This window comes from Sphaerodactylus townsendi, linkage group LG14, assembly GCF_021028975.2.
Source record: "Sphaerodactylus townsendi isolate TG3544 linkage group LG14, MPM_Stown_v2.3, whole genome shotgun sequence".
NCBI lineage: Eukaryota > Metazoa > Chordata > Lepidosauria > Squamata > Sphaerodactylidae > Sphaerodactylus > Sphaerodactylus townsendi.
The window spans coordinates 2,593,893-2,616,877 of NC_059438.1; the positions used below are offsets into that span (position 1 = coordinate 2,593,893).

At 40.8% G+C, this 22,985-nt stretch overlaps 1 protein-coding gene across 3 annotated transcripts in view; it reads left to right on the plus strand.

Annotated features, from left to right (window-relative positions):
• The window catches only part of CDH8 (cadherin 8), a 260,317-nt gene that overhangs the window by 171,695 nt on the left and 65,637 nt on the right, over window positions 1–22,985 (plus strand). For all 3 annotated transcript variants that reach the window (XM_048515478.1, XM_048515479.1, XM_048515480.1), the window contains exons 6-8: window positions 865–1,052; window positions 6,088–6,341; window positions 17,783–17,919. In XM_048515478.1, coding sequence (XP_048371435.1) covers window positions 865–1,052; window positions 6,088–6,341; window positions 17,783–17,919 — 579 coding nt within the window. The remainder of the gene's footprint in view (window positions 1–864; window positions 1,053–6,087; window positions 6,342–17,782; window positions 17,920–22,985) is intronic.

Here is a 22,985-nt window from a genome sequence, read left to right on the forward strand (position 1 = left end):
AGATTGGTTTCAGTGATAAGCAGGCCTGAAACTGATAATTTCACCTTTTATCCATTTCTGAAACAAGGAAAATTACCAAGAAGCATGCATAATTAGGCCGTCTCTAGATGTGTGCCGGAGCGAGAGGTTACCCATGCTTTGCTGGTTTCCAGATCATTACTAAAAGTCACAGAGATCTGTCATTAAACTGAGCAATTTTGATTCCTTCCCTGACTAATGAGAAACCTGAGATGTAATACAAACGACTGTGTCTGAAACCCAATTGAAACCTGTTAAGTCTCGCTTCCTGAGATTTGAATTAGGTATGTGCAAGGTAGCCTTGAGAAACTGTGCTCATCTCAATACCAAAAACTCTTTTGGCTTCTCTTGAAACCACTCTGACATTTCACCTGATCATCAAGACCCCACTCCCCACTCGCTACAAAGTTTTGATTCTCAACCTTTTCTCACTCAAGTATCACTTGACAATCCATTTTCCTAAAATTGTACCCAAATTAGCAAGCCCATTGCATATTTTTTTCAAACTCCCCAAAAGTTCTGGCACATACGCCTGGGTCGTATGTGTATCCCATGTTGGAAACCACTTCTGCAGGCGAAATCCAAAGATTCCATCATTTTATAAGTTGACTTTACAGTCTGTTTAGTCTTTGCAGTCTATAAGTGACAATGTAAGTCCACACCACACCATTCTCCATCTTTGTGTTATTCCATGAACACATTAAGCAACTTCTGAGTAAATAAACCAGTCAACAAATGACTGTAATAACTTGTGAGACTCAGATAGCCTCCATTAGGAAATGAAGAAAAAGAATGTGAAATCTGATTTAATATTGTCGTGTGTGTGTGTTTGTTTTTTCCTCTCAGGTTTGTATCATTTTTCAGTGTCGGAAGACATTGCTATTGGTGATCCAATAGGAAGGGTTAAAGCAAATGACCTGGATATCGGTGAGAATGCTAAATCATTCTATGATATTATCGAAGGAGATGGAATGGATATATTTGAAATCACCTCTGACTCCCAGACTCAGGAAGGCATTCTGAGATTGAGAAAGGTAAATGGCAACAAAATGAAAGATTGTGGTATGGATCTTGGTGTTTCTTCTCTGAGACTATAAAGTATCCCCATGCTTTGATGCAAGAAAAGTCAGTGGGCTTCTAGATTGCAACTCTGCTTCAGGGGGCATTGTAAACGTGTGTGTGTTTGTGTGTGTGTGTTCTGTCATTCTGGCTGAAACCACATTTCAGGTGTTCTGCTATCATGTCATAATCCTTCATCTTTCAGATGATCTGGAAAGCTTGATACAGATGGAGTGCTGCATGTAATATCAGGCAGGCTTTGCTTCGCAGTGTGTGCATATCCATCTTTCGTCCTACCATTTCTTGAGGTGAAACAGGTTCTTCAGGACTTTGAAACAGTACTAAAAACCTGCAAAACCTCTTTGCCCAGGATAAAAATGAGATATTATTGACAGGAACATTGATTCCTCTTTTAAACTTGTTTCAGTTCTCTTCAAAGAAATATATATATATTCTTCAAATCTATGTCAAACCTAGTTTCCCAGCCAACACAATTCCTTCTGCAGTTTTTCTCTATTCATAGTTCCTGAAGCTGTTGGCTCTCTGTTGTGTGCCAGCTGTTCCTTTCTCTCTTGGCACCCCTGTGGCTTTCTGTACTGCTGGATTTTGTAGTGAGCACCGAGGGAGCCTTCCCAACCCTTTCTATTACTTGGTACTGTTACATCCGGGTCAGAAATTCTAAGCTGCACAACAAATATCAAGGGGGAAAAAAGTTTAGTAGAACTTTTAAAAGTTTCACAATCATTCACAATTTGGAATATATAACCTAAAGCTACAAGTGTTACAGATCCGTATTGATATATAAGTGGAAATGTATATACCATGACCACCAGAAAATGCATTTTGTAATTTCAGTTTCCTCAACTAAAAGAAAGCTCATTTAGTTTGCTTCATTTTATTGCTGGGGGCACAAGTGAAATGCTACAAAGCCCTGCTTATTTCACTGAGAAACATTTCTGTTGTTGAAGTGATTTAAACTAAAAAGCTCATAAGGTACAGTTAGTATTTTTGCACCTTGAACCCAGGACTTCTGTCATAAGCCCGGCTCCTGCCTCTTTGAATATAGGAGCTGCCTTTGGGCCTAAGTTTGCCATCCCGTGCCCTGGCCCTACGCCCCACCAATCAGCTGACTGGTAGGGTTGGGGCTAACTGGTGGGAGGGGGGACTACACCAGTGGGGACATTGTGTATTTGGGCAAAATTTCTTCAGTAGAAATGGCTTCTAATGTTAAGGGTTTTTTGCCCAATTACCAGAATGTCCCTGTATTGTGATGTGATGATGTCACTTCCAGCAAGCACCGGAAGTTACATTGCTGCATTGATGGCAGTGATGTTGAAATGCTGGTGCATCCCTCCTTGCTACCGGTATGTCCTTCCCACATCCCTACCAGTTGCCAGGGTTAGCTGGAAACCCTGTTTAAACACCAATCTCATTTCAAAATAAGTGTTATGCGGGGCTGAGCTACTGACTGTTTTGTGCCAAATCAAAAGGGTAGTCGGGAAAACCAGTTTTATCAGTGCCATCCAACGAAGTCAAGCTCTAGCTCATGAAACTGCTCCTCCCTGTTCAGCCTTAATTGGCTATTGTGGGAACAGCTGGTCACCACAGAGTGGGAAAGAAATGTGGAGTTTCATCCAAAAATGGATGGGAGAATGACATCATTTTTCCCTGCTACCTATTTTATGTAGCTCTTGAGCAACAGGAGATCTTTATAGCCTGTTCTCCATGAGATTGTTAAGACCATAAATATTGTTGGCAATACTAGTGCATATTGTATGTTGCAAGTTAGATTGGGAAACTAAGGCATCTGAGGGCAAAGGAATTTGCTCAACAAAAACACCTTTGAGTGGAACCAGGCGGATGGACCAGGGAACTTCTCTCACTGCTGGGGCTCGTCACCTTAACTTCATGCTAACTGGTATTGGAGTATGGTGTTAATAATGAGCACAGGTATGTGGAGACAAGGATCAGAGAGAAACAGTGGTTGTGCCATTTGGCTTTTGGAACCAAGGTAGGGTTGCCCAGTTGCTGGCAATCTATTGGTCACTCGAGTGCTGAAGCTGTTCTAAAGGTTCACTCTGGTTTTGACTGGGTGCATAGCCTCAGCCTGCCTCAACTCTTAACAGTTGTGTATTCTTGGAGTGTCACGATGGAGGCCATTTCCTGCCATTTTTTTCCCCACGCCTCAAGTTCTCAAGGGTAGGATAGGGTGAGTGTTTACCTGCTGCGATTAGGCAAATGGCAAGTTTAGACTATTGTCTTTAAAAAATCAAAATACCAAATAAATTACACACACACACACACACAAATATACATACATAAATATACTGCATAAATATACATACATACATACATACATACATACATGCATGCATACATGCATACATGCATACATACATCGTAGACCCACAGTCAAACAATGGAGAACATATTGTCAGTGTGATGTTCACAGAACTAATCCAAGGAATGCTTGGGGCTAGTATCGTTTTGAATTTGAAACAGCGAAAATGCAACAGGATGTGTGATTGGCAAATTGTGAATATGCTGATTTACAGCCACCGATTCATAGGTACAAATGGTTAGTAATTTCCGAGTCGACAGAGAAGCAAGCACTTGTCATGTTTACTAAGAATTGCAAAGTCCCATTAGAGCTGGATTCATATCTTTAAAAAAATCAACACAGTTTTTGAAAGTAAGAATATATATTTAAGCTTTCAGACTTCCTGAAAGAGTTCTGTGATTTCTATTTGTGCTCTTCGTATTTGCATTGCAGATTTATACTTCTGTGTCTTCTTTCTCTCTCCTTTTTTTTTTTTGGTCTTTTCCATGGGACATTGTAATGCAAATTTACATATCTTTCCAAAGCTTGACAAATTTGCATGCCTGAAATTTTAATCATTGTGAGGCATGAGAAGGTTAGATTGTGAATATACATGTGGAGATGTTCTTGTAGTTGTTGCAGACAGGATTATCATAGAACTGACAACTGAAGATGCTTTAAAAAACCTGCATAGCATCCTCCCCCCCCCCACTCCTCACCTGCCATTTTACAGGTATAACTCATTGGGATGTGCATCCATGAAATGAATAAATATTCATATTCACAATTTGTCATATTGTAGAGAAATTCCGTGAATCACTGAGATTTTGTTTTCACTGCAGATACTATTTTTTTTTCCAACTCTAGATTACCACACAGGAAACTACAATTGATTTAATTGTATGTCCACTCAATGCCCCCCCCTCCCCGCCCCATCTCACAATAACATTCTCAGACTTTCTGTTGCTTTGGGTCACTTATTTGTAACAGCAAATACTATAATTCAGTCTGCATCCTACTGCTTAGAGACATCTGCATTTTTTTTTGAACGGGGAACACAATGCATAACCAAACCATCTGATAACATCAATACATTTGTGCATTGCAAAAAAAATGGGTTTCTTCTAGCATGTGACGATGGCACCATACAGACAAAAGCATAAATGAACATATTTCTTTTTTAATGTTTAAAAATATTTTATAGAAAATGTGATTTTGCAGAAAAAAAACAAAGGACTGAACATTATCCATGTATTATTCCAGTGCATCCCACATAATATCCATTTATCAAATAATTTGAGAACTGGGGTCTGGTCTTCTATAATATGTTAGCTTAGAAATGAATGTTATATCCCAAATTCTTTGGTACCAATCTGTTAGACACAGAGCATTGACTTTTTTTTCACTTTGAGATGATGCAGATTGAGTGATTATAATCAAATTTAAGATAAATTCTGAACCTCTTTCTCACACAGTATCTTCGAGGAATTCTAACAAAAGTATTTTAGAGTCACAGAGTAAATTGTATCCTTCAGTTTTTATAATTGCAACCACTTTCTGGATTTGCTATACAATGGAACACTTCAAAAATATGAAAGCAAGCTTTGGACTTTCACAATGCCATCATATATCTAGTGTGTGGTATATGTAATACAATTCACCTTATAAGTTGTTAGGTTCCATTGGAATTGAACATTGTAAAAATTCTCCCTTAGATCTCATAATATGATATCAGAAAGGGTTTTTAGACCAGATTCATGCCAGTTGTCTTGTTGAATTTTCAACATAACTTGGGATGTTTCATACAATCCTAATCCTTTATTGTTTTCAGCTGTTTCAGAGTCCCACAAAATAGAAAATATATTTCACAGGAAACATTCTGGAAGACTGTTCTCAATGGCTAGATGTAAAGTAACAACAGTGCGCTCATACTGTTATGTACAAATATTGTCAATGCAGGATTAACACAGAGAGACCACATCAAATGCATGTTCAAAATTTGCATAGCAGTCCAATTTAAGCCAAAGCTGGTTTTAAGCATCGCAACTCAAAATTCTCATATCTTTTTTTTCTGTTGTCCTTTGTAAATATAGCAAAAGATAAAGCTACATGACAGCTACTGTAAGGCACATATATTCTCACAAACCGTGGTGAATCTGATGTGTAGTAATATTCCTTTTTTTATACGATTAGATCTAAATTGTCCTGAATAATGCCTTTCCATAATCATTTCCAAGTCTGTACATTGTTCACACACTTCCACAAGTATTAAAAATTTTACACAGCCCAGTCAAGGCATTTTCCCCCCCTTTACTCCTTATCTTCAACTAACAGAATACTGATTAGGTATGCGATTAGTATGCAAGTCGTGCCATTAGCAGTTAAAAAAAATTACATGGCGAAGGCTGAATATTGATGGTACCCTTAGTGAGAGTTTGTGTGCATGTTCCTGTCTTTAAAAAAGCACAAAAGACAAAGGACTCAGGGTTTCATTGAGGCTTGCCCAATAAATAGGTATCAATAAACTGCAAAAATTTACAGGCCAGAACAAAGGGAGTGGGAAGCAAGGGCTTTAAAATTCAGCAAGTGGGGCTGGAATGCATAACCATTTAGGCTGCTTGACATTGTATGTGTTTGTTGTGCTGCTGCAGCTGCTAGCAGAAGACATTTATCTTTGTCCATTTTAACAGCCCCTGGACTATGAGAGCAAAAAATCCTATACTATGAAGATAGAGGCGACCAATGTTCATATTGATCAACGTTTCATCAGTGTGGGGCCCTTCAAGGATACGGCAACAATCAAGATTGTAGTAGAGGATGCTGATGAACCGCCCGTTTTTTCATCACCGGATTACCTGCTAGAAGTGCATGAAAATGCCGCCATTGACTCTGTAATTGGTCAGGTGACTGCTCATGACCCTGATGTGACATCAAGCGCCATAAGGTACGGATCATTTGAAGGTATCTAAATATTTAACAAGAGCCCTAAATAGATCAATGGTCCATCTAATCCTGCATTCTGTTTTCAGCAGTGACTACCTAGAAGACCCACAAATAAGGGCACAAAGACCAAAGCATTCTCTTCTTGTTAATCCTCTGTACTTGGTATTTAGAAGTATGATACCTCTGGTCATGCAAGTTCTAGTTATTCATAATAGATCAATAATATGCCAGTTTTCAGGAGTGTACCTCGCCTTCCCTAACAGCCACTGCTGCATCTGTCCTCCTTGAATTTGTCTTGCCTCCTTTTAAGGCCATCTTACAGTAAGGGTTGCCTCCAAATTCCACGTCAGTGAGTCCTACAATTTAACCACATGATGCTTTATCCCTGCATGGGTTGCTGTTGGTGTAAAATGTCAGTGGATGAAAGTCATATTTCCCTAACCAGGCAGTCGCCATTTTAATTGAATTAACTGGAGTCAAGGAGCAAGAGGGTGTGATTGGAATCAATAACGTGTAAATACCAGGATGGTTTTGGGTGGAAACTCTCAAATAAATAGGTGGTTGAAAATTAAAATTGGCTTTATTAAAGAATAAAAATAGTGAAACAAGAAATACATTTAAGATACTAATATTTGGACACAAAGCATACAAAAGCTAAGAGAATATGGAGAAAGTTGGATAGGATTTCAGGGGTGGGTGGTAGTTACCAGTCTTGAAGGGAAGTTCAAGGAAAGCAGTGCTGAAAAAGAAAAGTGACCAGTGTTTTCAAGATCGAAGGAAGAGCCCACATACAAGTGAAGATATGCCCACAGATCCAGAACACACATGTTATGAATGACCAAAGAACCAGTATTTATACCCCCAAATGGGTCCTGAGACAGTATGAGGTAAGCTGGCAGGAAAGCCAGAGTCAAAGAATTGATTGATTTTCTGAGGTTCCAACAAAAAACTAGGAGAGGCTTGATGATCCAAGAGGATGTCTGGACTATTCTCCTGAATACTGATAGATTGCTGGTATGAGTGTAGATTGGGTAAGTAATGGTCTGCTCAGAGCACTGACTGAATCACATTAGAGTGACGTAGTGGAGATTAGCTACCCCCACTGTCCAGCCAGGCACACCTGAAGGCCAGGGGAAGAGTTCAGCAACCAGTTATCTTCCTGCCCAGCCTTGACACACAAGATGGATCCCAAAACTTTCTGAAAGGCATCTATTTTGTGGGGAGCAGTGTCTTGCTCTTGTGTCAGTCTCTTCACCCTTACCACCATGCCTTCATGGCACCCCTTAGCAGGAGGAGGGATCCGGCAGATTACAGTATCAGGCAGATTTTGTTCTTTCTGTTTGCTGAAATGTACATGATTTCTGGGTTTAATGCTTGGGTAAGAGGGCAGAACCACCATTTATAAGAATGCCTATTTTGTTGTGTTAGGATACTTTGAATCAAGTAATATTCAAAATCAAAATTCTTTGTTCCTCCAACCATCTGGTCATATTGGACAGACGTGATCTTTTCATTTTAAAGGGCCTCATCGCAGATTTGCTTCCTTGAAAACAACCTCATTTATTTAAACTTTGTATGAACAGGCAAGGAAATTACAATGCTATTGATCTAATTGCTCCCTTTTCTTTCCTACCCCTTCCAGATCAATCAGCACATGTATTTGACTATCCAAAAATAAACTTAGACAATCATTGATGTGACCTTTCGTTTTTGTGTAATGATAGGCAAATTAGAGCACAAAGAAACAAACAAAACAAAATGGTTGAACAGACCTGTAAGCAAAAGATCAAAACCTTATCAGTTTTCATAACCAAACAGGAGTTGGTTGTGGTAAGCACAAACCTAGTTGTGTTGTGATGAGCGTCATGAACAGGTAGCTGAGCTGCCAAAGGGAAGTAAGGACCATAATAGTAGGAAGAAAAGTTCCACAGCTTTGAAAGAGTGATGTATCACTTTTGGGAAAAACTAGACGTGACTGCAGTGACACTAGGCAAGACTGGAAACTGTGGTAAAAACCAGAAGTGATGTCATCACATTTGTGCTGAGTGACTCCCATTATGATCCCACCCCATCCCTCCAGTTGGTTGCTATGCTCAACCTGGAAACCCTAACAGGCACTAACAGTAAAATAGTAGTAAAATTGCAGGTCAAACTATTGAGCGTTTATTAAGCCCCTCCCCCCCAGATTCAAGATTCAGGGGTGTAGCAGAACTCAATAAAATGGGGCTCATTCTGATTAGGCCTAATGGTTCTTGTATTGTGCATAGTCATGCGACTTACATAGTCCTATCTTGCAAAAGGCTTTCATGGCCAGAATAAACTGTTGTGGGTTTTTCAGGCGTTATGTCCGATGCAGACAAAACATTAGGAGCAAAAACTACCCAACCTCAGCCACACAGCCCAAAAAACCCACAAAGCTGGAGTCTTATATATTGCTGTGTTTGACCTATTCACCTCTGAGATTTCCCCTCCCGCAATGAATTCAAAGTCTGTGTTCTCCTAAGTGATCATTTTATGCATCTGGCAGTCTCTAGCCCCAAAAAGCTTATGCCGCAACGAATCTGTCAGTCTTGAAGATGTCACAAGGTTCTTTGTTGTTTTCATTTGCATAATAACATTAAAATGACTAGAAAATGACAAGGAAATGGGGAGGGGGATTTTTCAGATTCACCAGCCTTGGGCACTTTCCTGATTTTAATTGCTTTGGAAAATGTGAAGCTTCACTCTGCTTCAGGAGTATGCTCCCTTTCCCAAATTGTTTGAAACCGATGCTTCTGCAGCTGGATTTAAGGCAGTGGTTAGGGTTGATCAGAAGAAACTTGTGAGAGTGGAGTGTTATGAGAGAGAAGAAGACATTTACTAGAGAGGTAGAAAATAACTCTTAGAGAATCGTTATCTGTTGTTGCAGGGGGTTTTAAAATTATTTTCAGAGATTAGGAGTAGGAGGGTTGCCTTGGAGGTGTAGCTCGGGGACAGTCGTGGTGAATGCGGGTGAGGTGATAGGATGGGACACTTTTTGTGAATCATAGCTGTGACAATGGAGAAGTGGTCAGCCAGGGTTGCATTCCTGGATGTTTCGGGGTGGATCCTGGGAAAGGTGTGGTTTATGGAGGGGAAGGAACAAGCCAGAGAACTAGATGGTGGAAGGCCAACCTGCTAGTTCTGTTGGATTTCTCAGCGGCCTTCAAGGTTACTTGTTCCAACCTCCACCATTACTGGAATGGGACCTTTGGATTCAACCCAGATCAGCTTGAGAAGATGCAACAACTGTGAAACAGCTAAGTGTATACATTTAAGGTCCATGAGGAATTCCCTTGGGTCGATGCCTAGAAGCTGAGCCAAGGAGGAGGAAGTCTGGTGTTGTTGAAATCTATCTGACTGAGAACTGAATGGGAATGCTGAGCCAAGATACCTGTTCTTCAAGCAGTGGTTCCATAATTTATTCTGTAGGGTTGCTTCAAATGTATGTTTTCACTGTCAGAATACTTTCACTTTTTAATAGTGTATTCTTACATGATTAGCCCGAGGTTACCTAGCAGGTTTCATGTGGAAGAGTGGGAAGTCGAACCTGATTCTCCAGATTAGATCTTACTGCTTATGTGGAGGAGTGGGGATTTGAACCCAGTTCTCTGGATTAGAATCTGTCACTCTTAACCACAACACCACACTATTACAGCTTATTTTCCTTGCAGCTTTTTTTTTTACCGTTAAATGCAGAAACCACCAGGTCAACTGCCTCTGCATCAGACAAACCTCTTCAACCCATCTTCCCCCTCAGGAGAAAATAAAAAACCCACCACCAGGACTATTTTATCCTCAGCAGAAGGAAATCATTTTCTTAATTCACAGCAGGCCCTAAAATCCTAGCTCTAATAATTTTTTCCAGCTTTCCTGATGTGTGGTTGTTTATCTCAGTCACCTGGTAACGTGTCCTCTCTGGTTGGCATCACTGAGATACAGTGATTTACAGCATCAATATTGTGATTCACATCTCAGCAGGGGAAACAAAAGAAAGGGGGGAGGGAGGGATTTTTATGCCAAATCCTGTTGTAGACCTTCATTTACATCAATACTAAACAGGAGGAATGGGGTGGAAGAGACTGAAAAGGCAGAGAAGTAAAGAAGCTGCTGGGAATCACATCCGAATCTGCCCTGGAGTCTTCAGCTGAAGAAATGTATGATCACACTTCCTTTTTCCTCTAGCACTCGATCTCAAAAGCGAACACAAAGTCTCAATAACCTGTGGTGTTACTAAGGCAATTTCCAAGGTTATTATTTACCCAGATATTTGTGGCTCCATTTTTATAGAAATGTGTGTTTTATGTATTGCTTACATGTCTGACAGCATGTCCCCATTAAAAAGAGCTATAATATCATTACCAAGACAAGGTAGCTACACACGAACCATTTGTTCCCCAACTTTATTAGACTCCAGATCTGAGGCATGCATGTAGATGTGTTTTTCATTGTATGTGGCATATATTAATTGAGAACCAGAAGGACTTTACCTCTTTTACCTTCTTCCAGACTTGTAAATCTGTTTCATTTCCGTCGAGGAATTCATCTTTTGGTTTAATACATTTTGGTTCTGAAAGTCAATACAAACCCCCTCACAAAACCCTGCGCTACGAATACTGTAAATAGAATTACATCAGGGGAGACATTTATTTACGTAGCAAAATAAAATCTATATGGAAGATTACTTCTGCCCACACATATGAAGTAATCATTTGTATTGATTTCTAAAATTAAACAGAATCATTCCACCTTATATATTTTATTTAAAACATAATAAAACCAAAGAGTTCCAAATTAACTCTCTCTTTTTTTGCGTACAAACATAGCTAAGTGCAGTTCAAGCAATTTAAATAAAAATATAGTTCAGGACAAAAACATACCTTACTCAAGCTAGATTTAAGATATTCTGTGCCAAGTTTAAGAGGTTCCATATTGTCAAAGACCTGACCCAGTCTTTGGGTGGTAACAGGTGCAAAACCCCTGGGCCCTGAACCACTTGCTTCACAGCCTCTCATTCTCAGATGTTCTCTCTGTACAACAATCCATTTTCTCACAAGAACCACACAGAATTGCTATGGGACAACTTTTCAAGAGAGACTTTAACTCTGCATTCAGCCAAAGCTGGACAGATGAATTGCTCTCCTTTAAACTGCTGAGAATCACAGACACTTCTGCCTCAAGCTAAGAATCACAACCACTACAGATTGGGAATCATTAGCGGCTTGTCCTCAGTGAGCTGTTTCACTGCCCCACACTCTCAGGCAGATTCCGCATGGGCCAAAAACAGCGGTGTGAAAACAGTGTGAAAACAGTGTAAACCCTTTACACCCTTTAAAACCATTTCACGCCGTTTTCACACCACTGTTTTTGGCCCATGGGGAATCTGCCCCCAGTCTGAACACTCAGAGCTCATCCTGAATATGCGAAGGTCAACCTGAACCCTTGGAGCCTGTTTACTCTGAGAGTGTGTTTTTACACCACTCATTTGCCCACGTTTATAAAGGTCACAACCAATCACGAACTCATTATCGCAGTAGTTGTGCACCAAAGTAGAAAGCTGGCCATCAGATCCATTATGCTGGACATGAGATCCATGAAAATATCTTTGACTTCAAAAAGTTGGATCTTTACTTTCCTCTTAAGAATGAAAGACACCCCCTCCAAGAAGTCTCTTCTACTTGAACTTAAATAAGTGGGGAATATCTTTCAGTCTCCAGTCCTCTCTGTGCTGCAAACTGCCTTCTCTCACAAAAAAAACTGATTCTTGGCAGTGCCTTTAGCTTGAAGTTTCTTGCCATCTGTTTAAAGATGTCCTGGGTCCTTGCAATAAAAGCAGGCATGGGAGCTGAGCTGGCTGATGCCTTGTCATCTCTATGGGGCAGCTCCTTGCACTGACTCAAAACAGCTGGACTCTCAAGATGATTTTTCAGACTCTGCACTGTAGCGTCCATAAGTTTGTTCCCAGTAGGATTTCTGAAAATCTTCTTCTCTTTGTCTCCCAGGGCCATCACTTGGTCTGCAAAAATAGTCATTTTGTCTAGGTCCTTACAATTTCTCACCTAATGCCTAATTCACCAAGGCCTTCTGGTAGGGCTTGGCAAAACTGCTGTCTGGCTATTAAATTGCACAACGCTTCCAGCAATCAACCCCAGCTGTTCTAACCCACAAGAATCTACAGTAGAAGTCCTCAGTACAAGTGAAGTAGAGGCAAAGTATTGAGATTACACAGAAAATGAAAAGTAGTTGGTAACACTGAGGCCCTTTCCACATGGGCCAATAAACACAGGTGAAAGGTGGTTTACATGAAACCGTCCTCGCTCTGGCCCATTCGCATGGCTGACGGTCCTGTGGAAAGCCAGCCATGCGAACGGGGGGGGCATGTCTTCATACAGAGGTGCTTTTGGGGGGGCTCTGCCGGCAGGCACGACTGATTCCCAGGGCCATGAAACAGCCCTTTGTCCCTGTGTGGCTTCGTAGATGGGAGCAGGGGAATGCGATTCTCTTGTTGAATCTCAGCCGCCTAACGTGCCTCACAGCCACGGCCATTCGCTTGGCCGTGGCTACGAGGCGCATTAAAACAAAAGAATTGCACATAATGTGATTCTCGAAAAACCTGGGAGGGGACGTGGAGCAGACTCATTTTAGGAGTGGGATTTGTGCAAAGGTCCCCCCCCCCACCTGGGCTTTATCCTACCTTTAACCTGTGCTTATTGGCCTGTGCGGAAAGGGCATCAGTAATTAATTTATGCTCCTGGCTAGCCACATCAAATGATTGTCAATGAACCAATCAGGCTATGCACTGGTCTGAACATTCTTGAAACTTGCTCACTTTCCCCCCACTCTTCCCTTCTGAACCGAAACATTCAATTAAGGCATTAAGAAACCAGTTACAGCTGGAAGAAAATAATGAAGATGATCTCAGACCATCTAATTGGACTGATGAACTTGGAGTAAAGCACACTGATCTCCAAATACCAACACTTCCTTCTAAGTGATGTGGAATGGCGAGAAGGAAAAAAAAATGATGTTTGTTAGGCCTTTCAACATTCAATATGGAGTCTCTCTGGTTATAACAAAGTAGTCATCCACTTGACACATACAACTAAAATGGTAATTGTGTGTGTGTGTGTGTGTGGGGGGGAATTTGTTTGTTTCTTTGTTTAGACTGGCTGTAACCTGAGGCCCCAAACTGTAGTTTACTTAGTTTGCACTTAAATCTGGCTTTACATCCTATTCAATGTTTGGCTCCAGTGGGCTGGTTCATCCAGGAACTGTAGGATGCAAAGCATGGGTAGACTCAGAGTCCTTTGCTTCCTGCTGATTGGCTTGTTGACTTGCTTATATTTGCATACAGGAAAGCAAAGAAAAAAAAAGGATTAGAACTTATGTTACAAAGCTGGGCTGCCAACTCTGATTTGGTGCCTGGGGAGGACAGATTATGGAGAGGGGAGAGAACTCAGCAAGGATATGATTCCAAAATCCCTGACAAAATCCTCTTTTTAATGCTACAACTATGATAGAATTGCATCAAGGGTGTCATTCATTTATGTAGCAAAATAAATTCAGTTTAAAACACTACTTCTGCCAGCATGTATGAATCAAGATGCACATTAAAAAAATTAAATGTGATCATTGTCTAACTCTTTCTTACACCTTTTATTACAAACATCATAGAAACAGTTTAAAATTCGTGTACTACTAAAGTCATTTCAATTTTCTGTTTTGTAACTTTACTTCCCCCCCCCCTTATCCTAATTGATTGTCATCCTTAATCAAGGAGTGTAGGACAATTTACACAAAAGGGACAAACTTGTCCCTTTTATCTTAACAGTCTGGAAGAGTAGGTTAGACTGAGAAGTAATGAGTAGTCCATGGTTATCACTTGATCTTATCCAAACAGCCGAGAAATTAGCTTCATAGCTGAGAAGGGATTTGAACACAGGTCCAACGAACCCTGCCTTCTATCACTACTTCATCACTGTCCTGGTGTGTAGCCAATATTACGATGTAGGACTTACAACAAACAGCATGTGACTGTTCCCGAACTTGCTAAATAAATGTTGTTATTTTTTTGAATAAGCAAAGCTTGTATAACTAGTTTAGCCTCAAGGTCTTGTTCACCGTCAGAATTCATTTCAGGTCTCTGTGTGCTTGCGGTGTACGGAGCTTCTCCCATCTCTCCAGATCAAAGACTCAGCCTTGAGATCATGCATTTCAACTGCTTTAAGGTCTTCACATCGAGAGGGACGATCGCACCATATATCCCAAAGCTGAGCAGGGTCAGGTCTTGGATGGGAGACCATCCAGGAAGACTCTTGGGAGGAAGGCAGTGGCAAACCAGCTCTGCTTCTCACTTGCTTTGAAAATCTCTTGCTGGGATTGCCGTAGATCAGCTCTGACTTGGCATTACTTTATACACACACACAAGCCTCAGATGCATTGTCTCAATGATCAGTAAGGTATGCTCCAGAGATCCGTATTTCTGTCTTACCAAGAAAATTGGAGACGTTACTAACGAGAATGGTGTTGAGAACACTAGAGTTCCTTTTTATGATTTCTTGGAATGAAAGGGAGGTTTTCTTTTCTCCTGCCAGCTTAGTGAAACTTTTTCTACATATACTATTGCAATGGGGGGGAAAGTTCTAACAATTCTAAATACTTCATAACAGAAACAAACCAAATTAAAGAAAAAGTAGCTGAAATAAACAAGGAGATGCCTGCTGAATGCGAGAATAAAGAATGAAATTTTTGTACATGTCTAGAGAGAATAGGGGACTTGTTTTGGGTCACCTACTAGCTAACATTTCAACCAGATTTTCCTAGCTCGAAACCATTATATCATTCTACTAGCCATGCTGACCATGCCAGGACTTTTGTATATGCTTCAGGTTGCCTGAGGATAGTGTTGTTATTCATGAATAACATAAATAACATGAATGAATAACATAAATCCTGGGCTGTACAAACAGGGAATTAACAACATTCTGTACTGTGCTACTTTGAGTTCAACAACCAAGTTAGAATAGTAATACTGGCTGATGGTAGGAATTAATGTTTAAGTGGCGTTCTATGAATCATTTTTGAATATTTTTGATTTAATCATCAATATGTAAGTCTCTGGAATCATACCTTGATGATATTTGAGGCAATCAAAAGGGCTGAGACTAATTATTTTCTCCTTTTTTTTCAATTTATATGTGTCTATGTTTATAATACATATGTGTGTATACACACATACATCTCTCTCTCTTTCTCTGTCTCTCTCTCTCTCTCTGTGTGTAGACACACACACACACACACACACGTGTTGTTTTGATGTGCACACTGTACTCTGGACAAGAGGCTACTGTTGTAACAGAATATGGAGAAACAGAATGGTTTCCAAGTGGCACAAAGGTGTTAGACAAGGATTTATTTTATGTCCCTTTTTCTTCAATCAGCATGTAAACATATCAGGGAAAGCTGGATTAGATGTAGATGCGCATGGACTGAAAATTGTGGGAGAGGAACATTAACAATTTGAAATATGCTGATGATACTACATTTCTGGCAGAAAATAGCAAACACTCAAAACAACTACTGCTGAAAGTTAAATGAGAAAGTGCCAAAGCTGGACTACAGCTGACCATCAAAAGACAAAATTAATGACTTCAGGAGAATTACTAAACTTTAGGGTGGACAGTGAGGAGGAAATTGAAATTGTTGAAGACTTTATTCCTTAGATCCATCATCAACGGAAAGGGAGACTGCAACCAAGAAATCAGAAGACTGAGACTAGCAAGGATAGTTAAGAAGTATAAGGCTGACTATATCTTATTTATAGATGTACTCTTTACATCCAAGAAATAATTGTCTTATAATATTCAGTTGCTAGCGGTTTAGATACCTTGACCTAACCTGGATCAGGTTAGCCCACTCTCATCAGATCTTGGCAGCTACGTGGGGTCAGTCTTGCTATATAGAAACAGATGAGGGCAAACCATCCCTGTTCCTCTCTTGCCTTGAAAACTCTACAGAATCACCATAAGTTGACTGTGACTTGATAGCGCTGTTACCCCCAGATGTTTAGATCATCTTTTTTAAAAGTCATTCACAGCAGGTAACTCCATCCTTGACATTGCTAAACAAAACCTCCACATTCAGCAACAGTATATCTCTGAATACCAGATGTTGAGAATAAACTGTGGGGGAGGGGTAATCATCTTCCTGCCTTGCTTGTGAACTCCTGAAATCTGTTGACAACAGAATAGTGGACTAGCTGTGCCGTGATTTGATTTAGCCACACAATCCTTCTATCTTCATATCCTTGCCTTCTCTGCTCTATCTACGGTGTGAGATCTCTAACTCAGTTTGATGCTTTCCACTAATTCATCTCTTCACGCTGAGGCAGAATGCTGAACAGATGCAAAACAGTTGCGGCAGGATGTTGTGAGGCGCCATACCTAGGCACAATAGTCATTACAGTCTCTTATATAAATTCACTGCCAGGATTTAGTGAAACCCTTCAAAGCTGTGACTGCTGTACCGTATCAGTACTTTCCGATCTCTCCCTCTCCCCTCTCTCACTGTATTTGACCCATCCGAAATGGGAAGGCTTAATTTCCCCGTTTGGTTTCTTTTACAAGTAATGCATTAATAAAACAACTATATGAAAATGGACCAACATAAAAGCTTTCCTGGAGATTTGGTGCAGAGTCCTAAATCACCATTTTGTTTAATGCACCGCCGGAACAATTTACTGCAGCTCTTTCTTGTTAGTCAAGCTGGCTTCTGTGTTTAGGCTGCATAATGTACCTGCACATTCTCATTTGCAAGCTTGGCTTTGCTGTCAGATCAAAGTTGTTTTGTTAGAAACCGATGATGTCAATCCATAAAGCAATCAATCTCTCCGCTTTTGTTCTGTTTTTACAAGTCCTTTATCAGGGAAGCTAATTTGTTATCCCGCTATTGTCTATGAAATTGTATTAAGAAGTAAACAGGTGACACATTTGCTTAATCTAAGAATGTTGGTTGTGTCACGTTAAAAATTTTTTTTTAAAAAAAACTAGCCCTGCCCGTTTAATGTATCGATGGAATTATCAGCAGCTGCTATGAAATACAACTCAAGCTGTCCAATAAATGTGATGGATCGTCTAATTAACTCTTGATTCGCGGTAGCTTTTATAAGATGCTACCTGCTGATCTCAATGACTGCTCCCAACCTGCATGCTAAGAGGAGATAGCTAATTACTTCTTGGGCTATAATTCTGTTTCCTGACTCCTGGGCCTTCTTTTTTTGTCTTATAAATTATAACACTATTGAGTTTTCTCAGAACTACTGGGATTGGATGGCTGCTGCTCGCAATGAATTGCTGAGCCTGGCAAAGGATGCATTCAGGCCATACAAATGCCTTTATGTAAATCTCAAGGATCTCTGTTTTGTAGGTTTTCCATCGATCGTAACACTGACCTTGAGAGACAGTTCAACATCAATACGCAGGACGGGCGGATAACATTGGCAACCCTGCTGGACAGAGAAACTAGCACGTGGCACAACATCACCATTGTGGCAACAGAAGACAGTAAGTGGCTGTAAATTTGTGTGTATATTCTTTAATGATCGGGGAATGTGCTTCTGTGTTCTGGTGGCAGTTCAATTAACAAACTAGCCAGAGACATTATTTATCACGTTGGCTGTGGAAAGGGTTTGGCAGCAGTATCCGTTGCAAGTGCAGATTTCTCTTGTGGCATTTATTTGTTTATTTTGAAGTCAGATGCATCACCAAATGGGAAACAAGCCTGCAAGAGGTAGGATGTTGTGGAAGACTCACTAAGTCATTATTTAAAGGCACAGATTTATACCTTCAGAGTTGGCCCCTCCCGCACATGCGTAATAAAGCACCTTCAATCCACTTGCAATGTACTTTGCAGCTGGATTTTGCTGTGCTGAATAGCAAAATCCACTTGCAAGCAATTGTGAAAGTGGATTGAAAGTGAATTATTCTGCACATGCGGAAGGGGCCTAGGTCAAGATTTCTTCTAAGACAGTGATGGCGAACCTTTTCGAGACCGAGTGCCTAAATTGCAACCCAAAACCCACTTATTTATCGCAAAGTGCCAACATGGCAATTTAACCTGAATACTAAGGCTTTAGTTTAGAAAAAAACGGTTGGCTCCAAGGCATGCGTTACTCGGGAGTAAGCTGGGTGGTAGTCGGTGGCTTTGCTTTGAAGCAACCGTGCAACTCTTCCAACGGGTGAATCACGACCCTAGGAGGGTTTACTCAGAACAAGCCCCATTGCCAGCAACCAAGATTACTCCCGGATCGTGCTTTAGTTCTTCGCATGAAAATCAGTGGGGTTTAACAGCACTTAACAGGGTTACCTACACAGCTTCCCCAAAACTAGGTCTTATGTTTAATGCTAATAATTGATCCCAGCAGCCCAGACCAGCCTAGATGTGTGGGGGGTGGGGGCGACTCTGTTTGCATGTGCCCACAGAAAGGGCTCTGAGTGCCACCTCTGGCACCCGTGCCATAGGTTCGCCATCACTGTTCTAAGATGTATGCACGCTTTGACTTTTCTTTTTCTCAAAATGGTGAATGTGTAATGTGTGGGTGATCTAGTACAAAGCATCCCCCATCAAAAGCATATATATATTAATCCTTTACATTTTGGACGAAGAAAACCAGTGCCCTCCCTGAAGTCTGAATCTATTTTTATCTAGTTTATTCCACTAAACATTGCCTGTTCCCTTCCTTACTACAATCTCCAGCCAATAAAGTTCCTGTGCATACAAATACCACAGTCCCATGCATAGGTCTTATGGGTGGTCTTCCCCCATTTCTATCAGTTTAAAAAAGCTGGTTGGATCTTATTATCTACTTCCAAATGGTTTATATTCTCTTTGCATCATTATTTCTTATATTCTATGACAATTCTTTGATTTTAGTGCTAGATATTCAGTTTTCCTCCCCAAAAAAAGAGCCAGAGAAGCTAGATCTATTCTAGAAATGTAAAGATAGCTGGAGGAAAATATTAATATTCTATGTTGCTAAGACATTGAATTGAAATTGATCTCCAGGATAAAGTTATTGGCTAAATAAATGCACAGCTAGCTTCATGTGTCCAAGGGGCCTCTGTGCTTGTGATTTTTAAACTGTAATGCCCCCCAATTTCACATATCAATTTCACATTTCCCTTTGGAAATAATGCATTCTTTTTTCAAAATGAGTGCACCTGTGGAGGGGGGTGGGAAAGAGACTTTTTACCACATGACCAAATCTTGCAGCACTCCTAAAACAACATCTTTTGTTAACAGTTGCTAAAACTATCAACTAGAATTCTTCCCCCCTTCCCCCGAATCCAATCCAAAGTTTTTCTCTACACAGGGAACAAAAATAAACTGAACTTGATTGCCTTTTGTTTGAAAGATCTATTGTATCAATGATACATTCATGAATTATGACTTTGATTGAAGCCCATCTGATCTGAATGGGTACTAATACAAAATAAGACATTTGTTTTAGTAGCTAAAAATAGAGGTCTGTCTTTTAAAATCATGGTTCATGAATAATATTGTACTCTAAGAGCCAGAAGAAGAAGAAGAAGAAGAAGAAGAAGAAGAAGAAGAAGAAGAAGAAGAAGAAGAAGAAGAAGAAGAAGAAGAAGAAGAAGAAGAAGAAGAAGAAGAAGAAGAAGAAGAAGAAGAAGAAGAAGAAGAAGAAGAAGAAGAAGAAGAAGAAGAAGAAGAAGAAGAAGAAGAAGAAGAAGAAGAATTGGATTTATATCCCACTTTCCAGTAAGGAGACTCCTTTCCTTTCCCCCCTCACAACAAACAGCCTGTGAGGTGGATGGGACTGAGAGAACTCCAAAGAACTGTGACTAGCCCAAGGTCACCCAGCTGGCATGTGTTGGAGTGCACAAGCTAATCTACTTCATCAGATAAGCCTCCACAGCTCAAGTGGCAGAGCAGGGAATCAAACCCAGTTCTCCAGATTAAAGTGCACCTGCTCTTAACCACTACACGACGCTGGTGTGGTATTTTGGGAGGGGTGAGGAATATAACTGCAATGCACATTTCCTCTCGAATCTCTGAGACCTTGTTTTACAGCATACAATATTTTAAAATTTATGTTCTGGGACTAATTTGACAAAAACAGAAGACTTTAAAATCTTGGTTTAGCTGCAGTGTAGCGTATGCACAACATTTCTGGAGTTATACACAGCTCCATTCATGCACTGCCATTGTATATTTTTTGTACAAGCTTCCTCTTGTTGGACAAGGGAAAATGCATTTTACAATAGTGTCAAGCAATCATTTGTGCTGTTTCAAAAATAAGTGTCTTCTTTGCCAATGAATGCATAACTGGAATGACACCAGACGATCTAAGAGTAGAAGGAGAAGAGTTTGGATATATTCCTTACTTTTATCAACCTTAAGGACTCTCAAAGTACTTACAAACTCCTTCCCTTCCTCTCCCCATAGCAGACACCTTGTGAGGTGGGTGGGGCTGAGAGGGTTCTGAGAGAACTGTGACTGGCCCAAGGTCACCCAGTAAGCTTCATATGGAGAAATGAGGAAATCAAATCCAGTTCACCAGATAAGGGTCTACCACTCTTAACCACTACACCACACATCAAAACTATACCACACATCTTCCTGCAATGTTCCTCTGACGATGTGAGCCATAGATGCAGGCGAAATGTTAGGATTAAAAACTACCTGACCAGAGCACACCGCTTGGAAAACCCACAACAGCCAGTATATAAAATTTCTCTGTGTTCAGACAAAAGACTACCACACCACACGCTTGCCTGGACTTATCCAGATGAGGTTGAGGGTAATATGTAAATATATTATAAAACTAAAATCTTACCACAGATAATAAAGCCCACTGTCTGAAATGCTCTGTGTTTACGTGGATGTAAGTCCAGCTGGGTTCTGTGAGACAGCCAGGAACAGTACAGAGTATCATACTAAAAAGAAAAAGTGATCAAAAAGCTGTTCTTAATGTCAGGGTGCTTAAGACATTTTCTCATCATTTTGCAACTTCTGAACAAGGGGATATAGAAGCAGTAAGCAGACTCCGCCATTTATTTATTTATACACACACACATGCTTTAAAAAAAAATAATTGCACTCTACCCCTACAAATTGTGTTTGTTGTCTGCTACAAAGGAAGACCATTTTTTTCCTCCCTTTAACCTCCTGGGATATACTTGCCATTTTTAATGTGCAGGCAGACCGCCAAACGGAGGCTGCACACGCTATGTGCTCTGAGCAAGGCCATAGATTTTATTAGTGTACTCTTCATAGTGTCTGGGGAGATAAATCTCACTCACAACCTAGCAATGAGAAATTCTTTTATACCTTTTCTAGGGTATCTTTCTCATCCCTGCACACACTGAGCAGCTCTTGTGTCTCTTTCTTATTCTCAGCATCCATGAGGACTATAGCCAGTATATAAGGATCTTCCCTGGAGAACTCTGTTGCTGTTTTTCTGGCCACAGCCAGGGCCATCGAGGGCAGCTATGGATCCTCAGATAGATAGTCTCCCTGCAGGTCTCTCATCACATAATCTACACTAATAAAGTCAGTATTACCTGCAGCTTCCATTTTTTAAATTTTTCTTTGAGGTATCTTTACAGCTAGGTAGACATGCTATGAGAATCTGGACGGCTTCAGAAATCAAGTCTCATAGCTTCAAAGATAAGGTGACCAGATGGTCACCTTTGCAAGCCGGGACGGATGGGCGGGCGGCCTTCTGGGGCGCTCCCGTTTCAGGAGCACCCCAGAAGGCCATGCTCCTGCGGCCACGTGCGCATGCGCGCGCAGCCGCAGGAGCTCGGGAGGCTGCCGCACTACCTTGCGCCCCAGAAGCCAGTGCCAAAAATCGGGACACTTGAAAAAACCCACGGGACGTGGGACAAATTGTTTTAAGGTGGGACTGTCCTGCCAAAAGGGGGATGTCTGGTCAGCCTATTCAAAGATACAGGCATGCATGTGAACGGTCCCGGGGCTCCACCAGTATCATTTTTTTCCTGGCGTGCATCTGCTTCCTTGGCCCATGAGGAAAGGGCCTCAGTTTGGTATGGTAGTGGACTTTTTTTTTCACCTGCTCCACATTGTTTGTCAGTGTTGGATCATCATAAATAGGTTTGGTGACTGGTTAGGCCTCAATTAGGACGGGCCTTCCATGATGAGTGACATGAGGCATCAAAGGAAAACAAGCTGTTCCCAAGACACTCTATCATTATTTTATGTAGGTGGGTAGAATGGAGAGAGGACTTGCTTGGCGCTAAGCATATCAGCTAGATTCCTAGCTGCTTGAGCAGCATTCAGGTAGAAGGAGACTGAAACTTAATCAGCTTTGACACTTTTTAAAATGAACAGGCTAGGATAAACAAAGTTGATGGTGATGTTGCCCAAATTTGGAGCCAGGGTGCGTTCCCCATGGCTTGTGTCTGTGAAACAATCCTGGACTTTCCAGATGGTTTCTCATCTAAGTTCTAGCCAAGGCCAACCCTACTTAGCTTTTGAGATCTAACGAAATCATACTAGCCTGTTCCATTCAGAGCAGGGCCAGGATACTTTTCTTAGCAAAAATGGAACCTTTGTTTAAGTGTAGTTGATCAGCTGGAGTGTG